Here is a 20,713-nt window from a genome sequence, read left to right as displayed (position 1 = left end):
GTCGGGCCTGCGCGACGTATAGGTCTGCAGATGCCCTCGCAGGTGATGGATCAAGATAAAGCTCACTCCGGACGGTAATCTGTTTGTTCACAGGCTCCGTAAGTTGCTCCGTGTCCTCGACCAAAGCTCGGTTATTACGCCAAGTCACTCACACCTCGAGGGCCTCAGAGATAGCTCACTCCCACAGAGGTTGAGATACTGCCATTCCTATCTGGCGTGCCCCAGCATATGAAAGCACAAACCAAGCCATCTGCTGTTGAACAAACACGACTCTGCGGTGATTTTTAGGTTCCCAATGTCTGCTTATCCATCAATCAGGCCGGGATCAAAAGAGCAGGCCCCTAAAAAAATCAGTGCCAGAGTTTACATCATTACAAATCTACAAAATGAACCCGCGTCAAGGGGCCATGTGGCGCTAGATATCCTGCGCAGACGGATCGACAATGATATGTCCGCCAAGGTGATCCCTCCAACGTGTTTGGGAGTAACCCAACCAGTCACCCATTCCTTTGCCTGTAATTGATACCGCCTGGCAGGTGTCATAACAACACAGCCCCTCTCCCCCGGGACAGCACATGGAAGTGTGGCTGAGATGGGCTGTCTTGCCGTGTCTCCCAATGGACTCTGGGAACTTTGCAAAGGGGTGAGGAGTGACGGTCAGGAGGGAGGGATTCAAGCAGCTTTGGCGTCAGTCATTAACTGAGGAGTCCCTCAGACTAGCCTGTCACAAAAGACGTTTAGCTGAAGAGCGAATGAGGTACTGTCATTTCAAAGCTCGTACAAGTCGGATGCGTTGGATCTCCCGAGGTAAAGGCTTGTAATCAAGCGTGTTGCGTTATTTGGCCCTTTTACCCAGATCCAGCCAGCGGTTGTGTGTGGGAGGCCACCGCAAAGGTGTGATCCGGGGCCAGGGGGTGAACAAAAAGCCAAAGCCATGGGGTCACAGGCCTTTATTTTCCCAGGTGTTCCCAAACACACTTGCAACCTCAGAAAAGAGAGCCAACTTCTTAGAAGTAAGCTCTACACCTCCTCCACCTACCAGCGCTCTCTCTCTCTCCCATTCGCGTAGGAGTCGTCCTCCTGTTGTGCGCTAGCATGTTAGCGCTAATGAGGCCAGCTGTCCAAACGCTCAGCCGGTCAGCCAGAAGGGACCGCGGCCTTTGTTGACGCGAGGTGTTACATCTCCTGTCGGAGCACACATTCTTGTCGCAACACCGCCAACCATTTGGCACAGGAAGGCCGTCCACCTCCCCCACCTGGAGCCGCTCGCCCGTCCTTTACTCATTCTGTACTTTGCAGCTCCCTGCTTTTATTGTCCCGCTTGGCCGTGGCCGCTCTACCTCTTCTGCACACACCAGCACATCGGTTCTCTCTCCGCAGCCTTTATATCATTTTTCTCCCGGCACACAGAGTGTCGCCGTTGCAATCGCTGACCTCAGCTTCCACACCTGAGTGGCTCTTGCCCTAAACAGCCTCTCAGACTCATCCTGAAGCGCCTTCCGAAGTGCTGCACCCTGTTCGGGCTGCTGAATGGACAATACATCACCTGGCAGTCTCTCCGGTGGAAAGGAGAGAGGTAGGGGGTATAGGGAGGGAGAGAGAGTGAGGGAGAGGGAGAGAGAGGTGGTGTGAGGCAGACACACTAGTTTATAGTCTCACAATGCGATATGAATCCAATTAATGATCCGTTTATTTGAATGGGAGGGCTCCCAAGTCTTCAATTGTTCTATTGGCTCTCCTGATTACAAAGGATGTGCGTCAGCCCTGATGTTTTTCTTTTAGAAGCTACAATGTGGTGGCGGTCCCATCATATTAAAGGGGGAAAAGAGTCGATGTTGCGGAGTGAGGGACAAGCATAGCGGTTGAGAATGAAATAGCTCTCCTGATGAGCCCCGATAGGATTTCGCAGCTGCGGCACAGCGGTGTTGACCCTGCGAGCGACTCGCCAAATAACCGTGCTTCTCCCTCCTCCTCCTCCTCCTCCTCCTCTTCCTCCTCTTCCTCCTGCGCCACCTTTCATCCCTCCACCCCCGCACCCCCTCCCTCCTCCCAGCCCGATCCCGGCACGTCTTTAGAGTTTGCGCGAGGGCCCGACCGTTTGTAGTGACCTGTAGCGAAGCGGAGAGAAAGAGAGAGACCTCACAGAAACAATCCTCATTGATTGAAACTGAGGATCATGATTCTCCCAGATACGCCTCCTCCCGACAACAAAACCACAAAAAAAAAAAACACTTCAGAAAGAAGTGGGCGGGTGGGGTTGGGGTGACTGAAGAAAAATGTTCAGGTGCTTTGTACTGCCAGTGTGTGTGTGTGTGTGTGTGTGTGTGTGTGTGTGTGTGTGTGTGTGTGTGTGTGTGTGTGTGTGTGTGTGTGCACATTGTGTATGATGTGCGATAAAGTAGCTGGAGAGGTAGTTTCAGTGCCGGGCCCTCTGCTGACTGGGCTGCTCTCACTGGAGAATTGATTTGGCCTCCGAGAGGATCTGTAGCTCTCTCTGTGGAACAGAGGGATGGAGGGATGGAGGGGGGGTTTAGAAATGGAAGGAGAGTGGGTGGAAGTAACACAGGTGGAATTGAGAGGTGGTAGGAACTGGGTGGAAAATGAAAAGAAGACACGGGAACACACACTCGCGCACATCTGAGGCAGACAGTCGGTCAGGGAAATTTACTCCCCGTAATAACCCTCTCTGCGGGGCCGGCTGTCTCTGTTGTCTCCTGGCTCCTTTCAGCCCATAACACAAACCGACCAGGTCACACCGACTCCCACACACAGGCGCTCACACACACACACACACCACTTCAGCCTGCAATCTAATGATCTCACACGCTGGTGCTGCTTGTGTCGTCTGCAAGTGCGAATGTTCTGTTTTGTTGTTGTTTTCTGTGTGCAACACAGTTTGCTGTTTCCGGAGCTCGTATTCACTCTGGATTCACGTCCTTCTCGAATGTTGCATACTTCTACTTCATTGAGGCAACCGAATCATCAGCTGCGGTGTTTTTTAACGGCCCTCCCTCCGCTCTGCTGTTAGTGCCCAAGCTGTTTTATTCTCTCCCGCTTTAACAACCCACTTCCCCCCCATGGGGATCCTTTAAAGTTTCATCGCATTTATTGAAGTTAGGCCGTGGTCTGTTTAATTGGTGTTTTCAGCTCTTTACCCCTTCAACCATTCCCTTTAATAGTTTGACATTTAAATGACGGTACATATATTTAACCTCTCTGACTCGTGGCCTTCAAAGTCAGTGCTCACAATCGAGAAGCCCATAGTTATGGAGCCTCCCGTTATCTTATCTTATCAAGGATGAAAACACTAAATGCTCTCCTTTCAAGACTAATTAAAAGAAGAAGAAGATAGACATCATCATCAGGCGTCATCCTAACCTCTGCCCCGCCTTGTCTCCCCGTGCAGTGACTAACTACAACAATGCGGTGGAGGCCGGTTCGGAGTCGGATGACGAGGACAAGCTGCACATCGCGGAGGAGGAAGGCAGCCCGGCGGACGGGGCCGACTGCGACGGCACCCCGGCCGACGACAAGCACCCCAGGGAGCGCTGCTGGGACGGAGGTGAGCCCAGACGCATTGTTATGGTCGCAGACACACACTCACGTATTTAAAATCACACCTCTTGTTTATCGAGACGAGGCACAGCGAGGTCCTTCATGCCACGAGTATCGCCCACACTCTCCCGATGTCTCCTCTCTCTGTCGGCGCTGCCACCGTTTTATTTACTGCGGCGACATCGGCTGCTTGAGCGGCGCTGCCTCACTTTGACCTCGGCTGACGCGGGGCAGGCTAAGTAAAGAAGTGCCCCACTGACGGCGGAGGCACGGTCAAGTGCCAGGCTTTTGTCTCATTGTGAAAAACGCAGAGTGCGAGGAAACAGGTACTACACGCGGTTAGGTTCCCAACTGAGGCAGGAAGGGCGATTCCAAACGGAGACAATGCCAACACAGGGAGAGACCTTCAAGCACAGAACATATCCCCACGCAGGCAGGAGAGCTTTACGGCACTGGTGGGCATTGGAGAGGCGGGGGGAGGGGCACCGTGAACTTCTTTTCTACCTCGGACCGCGTGGAAGTGACATCAGAGACACAGGAAGGGCTGACGTCACCCCCCACCCCCCAACACCCCCTTTCCAAAACAACAATTGCAGGTGCTGAAGGATGTCGGTGCTCCAACCTGGACCCAAGGCCTCCGCACCGCTCTCCTGATCCCACATACATCTGTGTGCGTGTGTGTGTGTGTGTGTGTGTGTGTGTGTGTGTGTGTGTGTGTGTGTGTGTGTGTGTGTGTGTGTGTGTGTGTGTGAGACGCTGTTAGTTCGGGGCCTGCGCCAAGTACAGCATGTGCAACACTTGTGACAGCTTCGTATGAAATGTAATTAGATATTCAGCCACATGGATATTTATTTTAGGGCGTTGCTCCCTTTTGCAGATTTCAGCTAAATTGTTTATGGATGAGAGATGTGTGTGAGACGGTGGGGGGGAGGGTTCGATTTAGCAAGAGGTCGAGTTCCCGGAAATGTCCAGCGAACTAACAATTTCAGTTAAGGGAGTTTTTTTTAACAGATTCTTTTTTAGAAATTCCTCTTCAGCGAGTTTCAGCTCAGTCAGTTATAGTTTTAGTTTCAGTTTCGGCGTGGTTTCTGTTGCTCGTACACGCCGCGGCGTCGCATTCATCGCTGCTCTCCAGCCGTACCTCCTCGCATGAAGGAAAAGTTGAAGGAAGAATAATGTCATTGGTTTTGGCCGGGGCTCTCGAACATTAAACACTTCACGAGCTGAGTTACACTGAAACAGCTCAGTGAGCTGGCTGCGCTCCACACTTATGCCTGATCAGGCATATTTTTCTTTTGGCCTTCACTCATGAGCACACGCACACGCGCGCACACACACACACACACACGCACACACACACACACACACCTCTCTTTCTCACTGTCCCCGGCCCTCATATCATGCATCAAGCAACATCTTTCTTGTCACTCCAAATCGGGCTCACGAGACGCGGGGAAAGCCACGGCCCTGCGAACACACACTCCTCCCTTGGTCCCTCCTCCCTTGGTCCCTCCCTCTGTTGGCTTCCCTCCTGAGAACAGAGAAGTCTCACGGGCCCGGCCTTGAACAGCGACCGCCACCCGCTAATCTTCTCCTCGGCGTAGCTCAGCTTGCTTCAAATAATAATAAAAAAAAACCTTGACACCCCTTCTCCTGAGACGGCCGCGCTCCACAACCAACACAGCGGGTTTTTTATTCATCTGCGCTTTTGCCATCTCCCCTTTCCTCCTTTCTCCGTTCTCTCTCACTGGCTTCCTCTGGTTCTGAATCATTCCTCTTGATTACATGGTATCACAGGCGCCCTGCTCGCTGTCATTACTCATTCACTCCTAAATGATTATGTAGCGCCTGAGCAGCCAAGTGTTGGTGCAGTAAACTGCAGCCTGAGTAACTCCAGGAGATTTAAAAAAAAAAAGAAAAGGTAGAGAGAGCAGTGACCTGGGAGGGCTTCTCCTTTATATCTGACTAGCATGGTTACAGCTGGTTGTTAGTGGAGTGTGTTTGGCGGGCGCTCGCGCTCTGCTGCACTATTCCAACCGCCGGCGAATTTGCTCCTTCATCTCGCGCATCAGCGGCAATTACCTTTTCCTCACCGCGATGACACACGATGTCCCTCACAATCAAATCCTTGTTGGACCGCTTGTTTCGGGGTGGACACACGGGAACACCTACATTCCTGCGTGCCTTATGTCACCGCGTGATGTTAAAACTGAGCCGGCCTTCTGGACAGGAAAGGAAGAATCACCCAGAGAGCTGGGGAGATTGTCCAGCGGAGACACGAAGCACAAATACTTGATTACACCAAGCCAAGGATAAGCGAGTCCTTGTAGATTTAGTAATTACCTCACGTGTGCTGGGACTTCCCTCCTGTTGATGGGAGATAAAGCGCGACGTCTCCGCTAATGACTGCGGCGTGTTTTGAGCCGTTCGTGCGCGAATCCTTATCGCCGGTGCGTCTCCCCCATCCGAGAGAGAGAACCCACGAACGGGGCCTGGATGTACAACCACAGGAAGCGGTGGGGAGGAGGGGGGGGGCAAAGGTCAGGACGGGGGCAGGAAACGCAACATGGGATGCCGCTGTATCGCGTTGCAGAGATGTGGGCAGAGAGCGATGAGGAAGGAGCGAGGGAAAGAGAAGAGGAGCGAGTGGGTGGTCTGGTGATTTTGTTCTAGGTCGTACTATAGTTAGATTACACTGTAAAATAAAGAAGGAGAGAAAAACGAGTCGACAACAGAGAGTCCTGCCGCAGCCTCACAGGGCCTTCGTTCCGAGTTTTCTTTTTTTTCAAACCGATTTTCCACTTGTGCAGTGGTGCGTGCTCGTCCCTGCGTCAGCACTTAAATGGCCTGTGTGATGTTTCATGTCAGGGGAGCAGCCTGATAACACGGAGCCTCTCTGGCCTCGCTCTGTACTCAACAAAGAGCTGAGACACACACACACACACACACACACACACACACACACAGACACAAGAAGGGAAGACAACAGCTTATCATACCGTTGCACCTCAGACCCCCAACCGGGACTCGACTTCACACACACGCTCAACATTTAGTAGCCTAGAGGTGTGTTTGGATGCTGCCTTTGAGCCGTGGAGGGAAGCTCAGCATCACATCAGCACTTTCCCACACGCAACAGTGTCCGACAATGTCTCGTCAACAGCCAACAGAAGCATTGAGAGCATTTTGTATTGCCTCCACGCGGCTCTCAACATGGCGACGGTGCTGACAAAGCTAACAGTGTTTACCTGAAGCGTTATCAGCCGCAACCGCCGTTAGAGCGCCATTCAGGGGCGGCCATGTGCATTCGGGGGGCGCTAGCATGCTGCACACAGGGAGAGCTTCCTCCTCTGCTCAGGCAGACTTTATAGGTATATAGGTTTATAGTTGTTTACTGCCGCGTCAAGAAGGACCTTTAAAGAATGACTATTTCTCTCAGATGAAATATGCAGCAAACATGTGTGGGGGTTAGCGGCCCCTAAATGTTCCTGACCGTCAAGTTTATGATGAGAATTCTACAATTCTACTTTCTCAACACCTGTTGGCTCCTGCTTTACACACATGTTCACCAACACCCCGCCACTTTCTGTTTTTCCTTTTTTCTTTTCTTTCTCTTCAATAACACGAGCAACAAACGAATGATGTTGTTTCGCTGCTTTGTTAAGGCGCACCAGAGGAAGCTGTGTGTAAGAGCACTGGTATTCACTGTGCGCCATTGAGCCAAGAAGCGCTACACCTGTTCCCGTCTCCGAGGAGAACACAGCTCTCTCTCTCTCTCTCTCGCTCTCTCTTTCAACACACACCACGATTCACAAAGCACAATTCTCAGATCTCCTCTACGCTGGAGGAGTGCTTAAATCTGTAAAACATCTGCCCGGTAAACACCACAAAGGCCTAACTTTGCTTTCAGCTGACGGCTCACCCTCGTTAGTGTCCTCTGTAATGATGCACACAGGCGCGCTAACGTATCCGCAGAGGGTTTTAATCGCAGAAACACCACACTCTGTTCCGGTATCCACTTCAGGGAAGCTCTGGGAGAGCAGAGACGGAAACGGGGAAAGGAAGCTCCCCGCGCATCCTAAACGCCGTCCTCGGGTTACACTCCCTGTAAGCCGCAGCTTTCTAATTAGTGCTCGTTAGGCTAGCTAGCCGGGCTCGTGTGATGTGGAGGAGAAAAGGGGAGAAAAAAAATTAAACAAAAAACGTACTCGGCTCCCATGTGCAGACTCTCATTTGCTGTGATATTAAGCACAGTCTGAAGGCCAAGTCTCTCCAGAGAGCAGAGCGTGTGTGTGTGTTTGTGTGTGTGTGTGTGTGTGTGTGTGTGTGTGTGTACACGCATCCCTTCCTGCGTGATATCTATCCGCCGCAATACATCAGGACAAGATTCATCACCTAATTATCAGTCGCAGTCTCAACAAGCACCTTACCTAACATTGTGAAAAAGGGCTTGCCATTCAGTTCCTAACAAAGAGCTCGATGCTCATACAGTAGCCTGTGGCCTTTGATGCTAATTAGTTTTCTCATCCTATTGTGAACAACAGCATTCAGGATGTTTTCTCCCCCCTCCTACCCCCTCCTCCCTACCTCCCTTTGGCGCCACATGCCTCATTCCAGGCTGGTGAACATGTCATGATCAAGGGCCCGGACTGTAAGATCCAATTCAGCTGTAATGACAGTGACATTATTGGATGATCACATTACAGAGGTTAGGGTTTCATACGCGCCGCCCGCATCGATGGGAAAACATGTATACGGCTGGAAATAAGGGGCTGATCGATGACACCTGTTATTCCTGTGACTCTAACCGGCCGCGTGTTCGTCCCCTCTGCAGTGAAGGAGGAGTGCGCGTCGGACGCCGAGGACGACGGCAGCACGGACGCCCTGGTGGAGGAGATGCTGCAGCAAGGAGACACGGCCGTCATCTACCCAGAAGCCCCGGAGGACGAGCTGCAGCGCCAGGGCACCCCCGACGCCGGCGTCCATGACGAGAACGGTAGAGGACATCGCCGCGAAGGGTTTCACAGCACATTCACGGAAACCAAGCTAAAAAACTAAGATAACACTCTCAGCAAGATCATTTTTCCATTTTCTTTAATTGCTTTTAATGTCATTAATATCCCTGTTAGAAGTGCACACACAAGCCAGGTGTATTGTCCCTAAATAACACTGAAACACACACCACCGAGCTCACAGTCACTGAGCTCTCACACTATTACTGCACCTACCCAGTAATTACCCCCCCCCCCCCCCGGGGGACGGCTCTACCTGCTCTCCCGTCACACCTTTAGGTGTTAACACCCCCCCTATTAACGCCACTCTCCGACATCATTACACACGCTGCTGTTTGTTAAGTGCGGCACACTGGGGCCCTTTCATTGCTCCCGGGCCTTTTTGCCTTTTACCTGCTGCCACAGAGGAGGAGGGAGGGGGGGGGGCCCAGGGGGGAGAGAAACCGCAACACCTGAGCAAATTTGTCACGTCCGCGCGAGCTCTCGGCTCACAGCTACCTGCGCGATAATGTGTGTGCATTCCCATCCCGAGGCCCTCACCAATACATCACCTGTTAACGAATTAATGCTTCACCTGTGTGGGAGCCGGGCAACCGAGACCCTCTGTCAGCCCGGCTCAGATCTCTGCAGGCGGCGGCTGTTTACCCAGCTCACTTTTCCTTACACGCGTGGGTGTTTTCTGAAAGGCTCCGAGCGCACAATGGGCAATCAAATGACGGAATTTCAGGCGTGCGAAAGCTGTAATTGCTGGGCAAGAAGTACAAAAGCAACACACACAAAAAGCACTATTTACGGCCCCGCATCGGCAGCCGAGCACGTTATTTCCACAAGGACAGGAAGGCGGTTACTATGGATCACTAATCAGCGTTTATCCATTTGGTTACCTGGGTGCTGTTTACCTGTGGGGGAGGATCTCTCAGTGATTGGTGAACTCGCAGAGGAGTGTTACTGTGGCAGGCCTTGTGTAACATCAAAGAGCCCTCCCTATTGATCGAGTGTGCCCCCCCCCTCCCCCAACCCTCCTCTTCACTCTCTCATGTGTCCTGACAACACTCTCCTCTTGTGGCTCGTTTCTTCAGGAACTCCTGATTCGTTCTCTCAGCTGCTCACCTGCCCGTACTGCGCACGAGGCTACAAGCGTTACAGCTCCCTGAAGGAGCACATCAAGTACCGGCACGAGAAGACGGAAGAGAGCTTCAACTGCCCCGAGTGCAGCTACAGCTTCGCTTACCGCGCGCAGCTGGAGCGGCACATGACGGTCCACAAGGGCGGACGGGATCAGGTAAGAAAAGCTCCAACAGCTGGATTCCGATAAAACACCTTTACTGGTTCATGGATTCATACCTTTCCGGTATATTTGAACGTTCTGGTGATTTTATTTTGTTTTTCTTATCTTAGTGTTGTTATTAAGTTGTGGAAGTGCATTTTTTTTTTACTAGATACTTACTTATCCTAAACCCTACTCTGGTGCAACATTTTGCAGGATTCACTGAAACCAGGTAGTGAGAAAGTAGTCAAATACTTCTATATTTGTGTAGACGACAGTTTAATATTCCGATATGTATATGCATCACTTTACACCAAAAGTCAGCGCGGCTGTATCGGTTGGCCGGAAGGTTTCAGTAGTAATTACACAGCAACAAAGTGATCCTAAATTATGCAAACCTACACAGAAGCTTTGTCTCCGGCAGCTCGCTTCCAAACACGATAAATAAACATGAACTTTTGCCCCCCGATTGATTAATGACACTGCGACGTGAATTAGCTGCGGTTCAAAGGTTGTGTTTTCATGGTGCATCCCGCTGAACGTGCCTCTCTCCCCTCGTCTGACAGAGACACATCACGCAGTCGGGAGGCAATCGTAAATTCAAGTGCACTGAATGTGGCAAAGCATTTAAATACAAGCACCATCTGAAGGAGCACCTACGCATCCACAGCGGTGAGTGGACAACCCCTGTCACCATGGCAGCATTCCGCCCGTGTGTGTGTGTGTATGGGTGTGTTCATGCACGTGATTCTGTACACGTCTTTGCCACGACTCTGTTGGCCACAGATGTTTCCATTGAACCGATATTTATGTTTTATTTATGCTTTTGCCAATTCCCTGTCTTTAGGTATCCTTCATTGTGTTTCAGTGCTCTTCCTTGATTGTGTTTCTTTTGGCGTTATGGGACAGCAATTAGAGAGGGGCCTTTCCCAGCGGTGCCATTACATCAGCGTTTAAGCATCATTGAAATGCATTAGAGCTTTTTCCTACCGCACTGCTCATTGCCTAGCTCGCTCATTTAGCTTCATTCACTAATGGAAATCTGTTTCTCCCCCCCACCCTTCCTTTCTCTCTCTCTGTTCTACACATTTTATTCAGGAGAGAAACCCTACGAGTGCTCCAACTGCAAGAAGCGCTTCTCTCACTCGGGCTCATACAGCTCCCACATCAGCAGTAAGAAGTGCATCAGTGTCATCTCAGTCAACGGCAGGCCACGCTTGGGGAACGCCAAAACCCAGACCCAGGGGCCGTCGCCGGGGCTGCCCACGTCGCCCTCGGCCCTCCGCACCCACATCAGGGAGAAGATGGAGCACAGCAAACCCCTGCAGGAGCAGCTGCCCCTCAATCAGATCAAGACCGAGCCAGTGGACTACGAGTACAAGCCGACGTTGATTACATCCCCAGACATGGCCGCCATGAACGGTGGGGTTTTCCACGGAGGCGCTGCGGCTCCTCTGCAGGGCACAGTGCAGGCCGTGGTCCTGCCCACCATGGGCCTGATGTCTCCCATCAGCATCAACCTGGCAGACCTGCAGAACGCTCTCAAAGTGGCGGTGGACGGTAACGTCATTCGCCAAGTGCTGGAAAGCAACGCCAAAGGCCAGGCGCAGATGAACTCGGGGTTAACCACTGGAATGCTCCATCCCGGACAGCAGCAACTCATCTCAGCCATCAGTCTGCCCATCGTGGGCCAGGATGGAAATACAAAAATCATTATAAACTACAGTTTGGACCCCAACCAGGGCCAGCTCATGGCCCATAACCTGAAGAAAGAGACTGAGCCCACCTCACCAGGCCAGACCACCACTGACAACTTCAAGTCCCAGAAACTCCCTGAGGATCTCACCATCAGAGGCGCCAGGCCCAACGAAACTAAAGAGAAAGAGGAAAAGACCACTAAAACTTGTCTCCTGTGTGATAACTGTCCCGGTGGGCTGGAAGCACTCCATGCCCTCAAGCACTGCAAGAAGGACGGTCTCCGGCTGAACGGAGCGGGCCTGGATAAGTCTGAGTCTGCTGTCGCTGCCTTGCTGTCAGATGGAAGGCTCTGTAACCAGCCCAAGAACCTCTTGTCCCTGCTCAAGGCCTACTTTGCCTTAAATGCAGAGCCCACCAAGGACGAGCTGGACAAGATCTCTGACTCGGTCAGCCTGCCGACCCACGTGGTTAAGAAGTGGTTTGACAAAATGCAGGAGGGTCAGATATCACTGGGTGCCCCAACACCTCCCTCGGAGGAGGAGGACACCTGTGAGGCTAGCAGCGTGGTGTCTCTGGTCCCGGGGAAGGACACGGCCGACATGAGCCCTTCCGGGACTCAGGGCAGCCCGACAGAAGCCACCCCAGCCGAGGTCAACGGCACTCACGGCACGCCGGCCTCTCCCTCACCACTAAACCTGACAGCGGGAGGTCCTGTCCCAGCCCCGCCTCCCCAGAGCACTGAGGGACCCCTCGACCTGTCGCTGCCAAAGCCCGCCAGAGAGGAGGCGGAGAGAGTGGAGGCTACAGTCCGTGTTTACCCCTCCCTTTCCTCTGGCTCTACCAATGCGGATGAACCCCTAAACTTAACTTGCACAAAGAAAGAGGCATCGCCACTCTCAGCCATGGGCGTCAGCCCCATCGCACTGTACGCCAGCCAGCCAGGTGCCAAACGCCTGGACATTGTGACCACAATGCAATGCCTACGGGCACTCGCTAACAACACTCACTCACTCACTAACAACAAACAGACTATCCTGATCCCCCAGCTGTCTTACACCTATACCACTACAGCAAGCAGCCCTGCTGGGACCGAGACGCAGGAAACCATCCACCTCAACGGAGTGAAGGTGCGCAATCATCTTTGTTAAATGCATAGTTTAACATGTGATACTACTCTTATATTTGCATTAAACATCAAGCTGCAGGCAGCAGTCAGTTAGCCTACATGTAGCTTAGCACAAAGACGGGAAACAGGGGGAAACAGCAAGCCGGGCTTTGTCCAAAGTTTACAAAATCTGCCAACCAGCACCTCCAAAGCTCACATGTCATAATTAACTTGTTTTATTTGATCCACACAAAAAGACACAACAACACATTGTAGTTTTATGGATAGTTGCCTTCTGGATTAATTTAAGATTACTTGGCAATCAGTGGATGCAGATTGTATTACCGTTGGATAGAACCAGGCTAGCTGTTGTGTGCTAAGCTAAGATAAGTGGCTGGCTGTAGCTTTATATTTACTGCACAGCCAGGAGAGTGGTATCAATCTTCATCTGACTCTTGCCAAGAAAGCTCAGAAGCAAAGCATTCGATTACTTTGTATTACTTTGATTCAACCTGTGCGCACTCTTCAGTCGCTGTATAAAAGGGAGGATGTTATTTTTAAATGCTCACAGCTTTATTTGCCTCGCCAGCATTTCAGAGGTTTTGTTACTCTGGTTTCATTGGCACAGGTCTGACCGTACAGTTGCTCTTTACACTACTCTGATGCTGGAGTTGGGTCGGCTACAGCAAACCGGTTTGACTTAGATAGTGCAGGAAAGAATTCAGTGACTAATCCGGTAGCCATTTTGAGAAGCAAGTGGTTTGGAATCAAGTTGTCTTTTTGCCTCTCTAGGAGCGATCAGTCAAACCCTTTCAGTCCAGATCATTACTTCCCATTGTTCAAAATCCACCAGGACATAATAGATAGTGTGAAACCATCCAAAATGTAATCAATAAGTCATATATAGAAACGTCAGAATTCAGTCCTTTGTAAAAAATTTAAAAAGAGAGATGAACAGTTCTTCATTGTGCAGACGCCTAATGATGGATGTAGATCTCTCCGGGTGTGTGAGTGATCTTCCCGGGCTGTCACCCAGAGGACATGAGGCTGCACTTTACTGCAGAGCCCCTATTGATCTGCTGGAATCTGTTTAAACGGCACACCTCTGCCTGCCTCATTGATTTATTGTTGTTGTATTATACTTCCGTGTTAAGTGGATTGGCATAGACCTGCCTTGTAAAACGAAAGAGCTGTGTGTATATATCATCTCCTTAATATTGCCCCACATCCTCTTCCGCTGCATCAGTAGATGAGTTTTACCAGCCCGGGGACAGCAGAGAGCTCCACGAGCGCTCGTAAGTGAACAGGATGCGTTGTGTCCCGGGCCAAGGAGAAGATTGCTCACCCGTATTCTGAAAATTCAAAGAGATTTTACTTTCCAAAAGTGCCTTGAAGCAGGATATGACACGGCATATCTCACACAAGTTGTTCATTAGCATTGGTACATTTCTGAGTCATTCGTCGTCAAAACATTTTTAATACATGTGTGATTTCTCACATCCCCCCCCAGGTGGAGAAGCCGGACACGGGCTCAGAGGGTGTGTACACCGTGGAGGAGCAGAACGACTCGGACTCGGGTCCCGCGAGGAAGAAGATGAAGAAGACGGACAGCGGCATGTACGCCTGCGACCTGTGCGACAAGATCTTCCAGAAGAGCAGCTCGCTGCTGAGACACAAATACGAACACACGGGTAAATACCACTTCTCTCATGTGTGTACCCCCAAAAAAAGTCCCCAGCAGAACCGGAACTTGTCTCAGCAGCAGAGCCTCGTTGTTAGTTCTTGGGAAAGATGAGTCAGAGTGAGAGTGAAAGGGGGATTTTCGAGCTGCAGCGTAAAACAGGGTGGACACCTCCATTCCAGCAGGTATTACTCAACACGCGCAGAAGAGGTCTGAGAATTTCTTTCCGCCAACTCCCCACCTCTGCACTGCCAGCTTCTCATGTGAAGCCCCGAGTGTTGCAACAGGCGAGCTCTGGTAGTGATTTGGATCGCTCTGGGATGAGGATGATGATGATGATGATGATGATTCCGTGGCCAAGTGCGGGTCAACGCTCTCAGAGGCGTTTATTTTTTTTTCTTACTCTCGATACCTGGCTTGCAAGCGTAGTTTTCAGCTCCAAATGACCTCATCCCTAGGTGAAAAAAACGTCTCCCTGCCTGGATAAAGTTTCCTTGAAGGTTTGCGAGCACAATCGCTGTGATTCCGTTGTATTGTTTTGAAATGCCTTGGATACCCTGATGATAGATACTGTTACAGGCCTCTCTGCATATTGCGCTGGAGTGTTTATTGTCTGCCTCCCCATGTCTGTGCCTTCTTAACTCAACAGCGTTTTCACTCCTTAAAGTTGACGCATATCTCGTTGTCTCCTTCCCCTGCAGGGAAGCGACCTCACGAGTGCGGCATCTGCACCAAGGCCTTCAAACACAAGCACCACTTGATCGAACACATGCGTCTCCACTCGGGGGAGAAGCCCTACCAGTGCGACAAGTGCGGCAAGCGCTTCTCGCACTCGGGCTCCTACTCCCAGCACATGAACCACCGCTACTCCTACTGCAAGAAGGAGACGCAGGGCCAAGGCGAAGGCCGGGAGAGCCCCGAGGAGGACGGCGAGGCCCGGGCCGAGATGGAGGCGCTAAACCGGCTGGAGCGGCTCCTGGCGCCCTCCCAGCTGGACCTGGACGAGCGGGGGAGCAGCACGAGGGAGGACGAGGAGAGCGAGGAGGAGGAGGCCGCGGTGGACATGGATGACATCCAGGTGGTGCAGATAGGGGACGAAGGAGGGGAGGAGGAGGAGCAGGAGGAGGAGGAGGAGGAGGAACAAAGGAATGAAGAGGAGACGGAAAGAGTATTGGAGGAGGCAGAAGGAGAGGCGGAGATGATTGAGGAGGAGACGGAGAGAGAATTGGTGGAGGGAGGAGGAGAGGAGGAGAGCATTGAGATGGAGGCTGAGAGAGAATTGGTGGAGGAAGGAGTAGAGGACAAGATGGAGGAAGCATCGGTGGAGGATGGAGGGGAGGACGAGGAGAAGACGGCGATGGTGGCGGAAGAGAAAGACGAAGAGAAAGACGAGGAGGAAGACGAGGAGGAAGACGAGGAGGCTGACTCAAGGCGGGAGGAAGTGCTCGAGAGCATTCAGGAAGAGGAGGAAGCCAAGGAGAAGGAAGAGGAGGCGATGGATGCAGAGGAAGGGGTGACGGAAGAGGGGGAGGTCAACGAGGAGAGTGGAGGAGAAACAGACACGCTTTCTGGAGAGCCCAACCAGACGCTGCAGGAGAAAAGAGATACTGACTGAAAGAGGAACCCGACTCCTCCACGAGACACAATCAGATTCCTCCTCCTCTTCCTGTGCGGAGGAAGAACGCGGGAGACGATGTCCGGTCGCTCTGACAGTTCCTTTCAGTTCACTACTGTGTAGAAATCCAGGTGTGCCTGAAAAAAAATACTAGTGACTTTTTTTTCGCGGGAGAGCGGTTTTCTCGCTGTCCGAAAAAGAAAAAGAAAAATCAATTTGTAAAGAAAAAGATGAAGACGAACAAAAATTTTAACAAACGAAGGAAATGCATTATACAGACTTTGGAAGCTAGAGCCGACACGTTTTAGATAATGTTTTATTACTAAAACACCTTGGGTCATTTCTTTTTATCAGTGTTACTAATTTTATCACTCATATTTTAACCTTTAAAAGCTGTACAGTTGGGAGATATTTCTATACCTTTTTATTGCCAATGAACAAAAAAAAAGTCAGTATTTTATTAAGTTGGAAGGAAAATAAGACAAATCCTGTGCACTACAAGTGGCTTGGTTTACCTATGGATTGAGCAGTTGTGTTGTCCACCCTTCAGTATTACCGCACTAGATATACCGCGCCCACGCTAGCAGATGTTAGCTTTACGTTTCCTTTTGATGTTCTTTTGATTGGATTGTGAGCCTTAAGAAGAATAACAATGGAGAGTGGGCGGGTCGTTTCATTGACTTCCTTTCAGACTTTTAGACTCAGTGTTGTCAAAGTTCTTTCAAAGACCAGTGTTTTATTGTTAATAGTTTGACATTTTGGGAAATAAACCCAGTTATTTTCTTGAGGAGAGTTGAAGAAGAGATGAAAAGAACCCACATATCTGTCCGATAAATATACGGCTACAGCCAGCAGCTGCTCGACTTGACTTAGCTTAATTTAGCTTAGTTTAGCTTAACTTAGTTTAACCTGGCTTAGCTAAATTTAGCTTTATTTGAGGACCAGAACAGAGGGGGAAAAAGCTAGCTTAAGCTCAATCTAACGCTGCTAAAGCTATCAGTTATGTCCTACTCCTCTACTGTTCCACACTCCAGTCCAGTAATGCATGCTGGACTATTTCTGACTGCCAGACAGAGGCAGGCTAGCTAACGAGGTTAATCATTTCCTGGCTTTAGCTGCATATTTACAGACCCATACGTGTGCAGTGTCCATTTCTCTCATCAAATTCTCGTCCAGAAAGCCAATAAGGGTATTTTCTTTAAATGTGTTCTTAAAACTACTGCTTTAAGTGTTCAGAGCGCGCAGAAAGATGATCAAGCTAACTGTCTGACCCTCCCGATGCCTACCCCCTACTCCGAGCCATATGCAAAAACGAAAGCAAATCAAACTAAACAAGAGAAGCATGCATATCAAAAGTGCCATTGAATATTGCTGTTGAAGCTTAGCAGCTCTGATCAGGTATTGCCGGGTCCCAGATCAACCAATAAGCCGGAATACTGTTGACTTTGGCTCGCCACCACACCTGAGAGTAGAGTTCGGTCTATTCGCGTTCCCTAGATGTTGGAGAAGTTGCTTTTTATTTCTAATCTGAGCAGCTACAAGAGATACGATGCACATGCGTTCAAATGGATGATGAAGTATGATTTGTAAATGCTAACTGTGTCCTGCCTTTTCAAAGCTCATTCAGTGCACTTGTTTATTAACACACCATGAAACGCTCAGATGTCTCTTCAGGTAACAAAATGTAGGCAAATATGAATCCCAGGAGTTTAATTCAACAATGTTTTTACCTGTCAGTATTATTTTTTGTGTCTCTTATGTTGTTTTATGTTCTGGTTCCTTGTGTGTACTGTATGTTTTCATCAATGGCAGTATTATGTCTGTTTAGTCATAGAGAACTTTTATATTTATGTGTCTTATTTTTTATATTTCTTTATGGTTATTTATTACACGATGTAGTGTACAAGACTGTAGTTTGTATTAATACGATAATATATTTTAGTATGGAAAACAAAGGCAAATAACTACGAGCCTGGAAATACGAGACTCCAGCATACTGAAGTATGTTTTTCGAACAAATAAAAATTATGTTTTTGCTCGGAAAAAGAAAACAACTAGCACCCTGCAAGCCTGAAAATTGGAACCTATGACCTCTGTGCATCCATTCTCATGTTAGTTTTCTTTCCCCTCTAATATGAAGCTACTGAACTTTTGAAAACTAATCGTATGTCTAATAGCATGAGTGTGTGCTGTTTTATTGAAGGATTACCCTTAACCACACAAACTGTCCTTTTTGCCAAGCCAAAATAATATTGACATTTGTTCTTATGTTTTTATTTGTGCCAATTTGTTACTTTATGTCAGTGTCAAGACCACGCCCACTTTTATATATACCCCTCCCCCTTTTAACACCCTCATCTTTTTTTATAGTGATTTATTTTTGTTTTTTTTGTTCATTTTTTTATGACTCCCCATCTCACAATAAAATACATCAATTACAAGCTGCTGGGTTTGTGATGATATTGTTGTTGAGAGTTTTTAAATCACACGATATTAAATTATTGCTTACAATCAAAGTAATGTTACAATAGGGAAAAAATACATAAAAGACCACTTTGAAATTGTACAAAGAAAGAGATATGATTATTGTCAATACCATACAATTATTGTTAATAATATAATGTTGATATAATATTGTTATTGTTTATATGTGTTCATGCAAAACCTACACAACATATAAAACAGTTGATACTTCCTCATTTGGTGTAATAATACGTTATGCTTATTTACACATAATTGTCCCCAAATGTCCAATGACAAAGTAAAGCCGATGTCATCAGAGCTTAAAGGGTTAAATAAATGCTTTCACACTATTGAGCTAAACATGGAGCTTAGCTTAGCATAAGGACTGGAAGAGCAGGTCCTCCCTCTAGTGCCTCTAAACCAGGAAGTGACTGCATCCGACCAGGAAGGTCTTTCATTTTTCTAGCTAGCTGTTTCCAGCTAACAGCTCGGTTAAGCTAACCGTTTCTGACTTCCTTTAACGCGTTTCCTTTCCCCCTAGCTTCTTCTTTAGTATACACACGTTGATCCTCTCATCTAAATCTAAAGAAAGCAAATAAGCGAACGTCCCCCCAAAAAAATCAAAGCCACTCTTTTGAACTGGACGTGCGCACAACCCTCAGATAGATCAGTCTCAACACTCCTTCCCATCCAGCCGCCTGCAGCCCAGCCCAAGGTCAACCTATTGATCCGGATCAGGTTTCCAGGAGGGTCGACCCTCCCCCGCTCCCTCCACCAGCATTAATTAGTAATGGAGTGGACTAAAAATCCATAGTCTGTTGAGGAGCTGAAAATGATACAATAGCTGGTGAACATATTTGATAGCTCTCTCTCTCTGTCTTCCCAGAAGCACTGACTCCCTCTTTCTCCAAGGGGAAGTCATAAGAAGGAAAAGAAGCAGATTCCAAGTAGCTGCAGTTGGAGTAACTAGCTGAGCTCACAGAGGAGTGTGTTTGTAATGTGTGACAGAGGCGGTTTGACTGCCATCGTGTTGAATGGGTCCCCGGAGACACGTGGAGTGTTGGCGGTGGAATAATGCTTTATAGGACAGCTCGCCATAACATTACTGTGTCAATCCGTTCCGACGGCGTGGCGTAATCGTGCCGATTACGAACGTCCTCGACGGTGGCCCAACGGAGACTCCGGAAAAAGGTCAAAGAGTGCGTTGCCCTTGGCGGCGGGTTTTTCGGGGCGTTTTTACAGGCCTTCAGTCCGATCCGCGACGCAGGAGCCAAGATATTGCCACATGTTCTGCTGGGCTCAGCATTTCAAAGGAAAATTGAAAAGCTATAACTGCTAAGAGGATATGGAGTGCTCTTGCCAATAATGGTGCAAAAGCCTGATGAAGTATCATGGCTGCCGGGGCTCTGACACCGAGCCAAACCCAGGGGGGGGGCTGAAGCTCCCCGGGGAAATTTAGAGGAAAGCCGGCAGGAGGAGGAGGAGGAGGAGGAAGAGGAAAGAAAAGCCTGCTCTCAAGAAATAGCAGTCACTTAAATATCATGTTCATTTACTCAACCACTAAATAGCAGAACGTACACAAGGACATTATACGTGTGTGTGTGTGTGTGTGTGTGTGTGTGTGTAAATGGGAGGGTGAATATGTCACTTCACGTGACAAATGGCTGTTTCAGAGCTCCATTTGAACCCGCTGGTCAGCATAAGCTCACACGCTTGTGAACATGTATGTATTTACGCGTGTAACCTGTGAGACGTCAAAGCAACGATTACCCACTCGAGTCTCCTCATACGTCAGCTCTTCATGACACAAGCATACAGCATGATCTACTGGTGTTTGGAGAGACAAATAAACAACACAAATATATATGTATATCATTAAAAATTGTACAACTTGCAACAATCAGTGGACTTCTTATTGATTTCACTTTCACGCGGGCGAATAATGAAGGAGCCTGGTATAACGTTAACATGACATCATGCAACAAAGCCTCGCATAACACAGCTGGGATACTAAATAAATAAAAAGAAACATGATATCAATTAACATGACACATAATTAACCACATGATGCAACAAAGCCCGGCAGACAACGCATGACATAATGTGATACATGACGCTTCATAAGTACATGATAGGAGATGTAGAGGAGCAAAAAGGTCGTCCGCCCAATATGGAAATCTGATCGCTCATTATGAAAAGTGTACGGAAAATTCCACCATATAATACCTCGACCGGTTTTTAAGCTTCTGCCACTTTGGTGTCGTCCCGTTCCTTTGATTTTAAAGAACCAACACTCAAAACACACACGTGTGTCCGA

At 49.1% G+C, this 20,713-nt stretch overlaps 1 protein-coding gene across 1 annotated transcript in view; it reads left to right on the top strand.

Moving 5' to 3' along the window:
- Window positions 1–16,336, top strand: part of zeb1b (zinc finger E-box binding homeobox 1b) — a 43,980-nt gene extending 27,644 nt beyond the window's left edge. The window contains exons 2-9 of the mRNA XM_079234387.1: window positions 3,407–3,562; window positions 8,390–8,551; window positions 9,647–9,849; window positions 10,401–10,506; window positions 10,933–12,659; window positions 14,148–14,328; window positions 15,020–15,486; window positions 15,673–16,336. Of these exons, the coding sequence (XP_079090513.1) occupies window positions 3,407–3,562; window positions 8,390–8,551; window positions 9,647–9,849; window positions 10,401–10,506; window positions 10,933–12,659; window positions 14,148–14,328; window positions 15,020–15,486; window positions 15,673–15,933 (3,263 nt within the window). The 3' untranslated portion in view covers window positions 15,934–16,336. The remainder of the gene's footprint in view (window positions 1–3,406; window positions 3,563–8,389; window positions 8,552–9,646; window positions 9,850–10,400; window positions 10,507–10,932; window positions 12,660–14,147; window positions 14,329–15,019; window positions 15,487–15,672) is intronic.
- Window positions 16,337–20,713: the final 4,377 nt, after the last annotated feature.

This window comes from Taurulus bubalis (assembly GCF_910589615.1).
Source record: "Taurulus bubalis genome assembly, chromosome: 18".
Classification (NCBI taxonomy): Eukaryota; Metazoa; Chordata; class Actinopteri; order Perciformes; family Cottidae; genus Taurulus; species Taurulus bubalis.
Note: the sequence above shows the minus strand (reverse complement) of the source record. Positions and strands in the feature narration are given on the sequence as shown.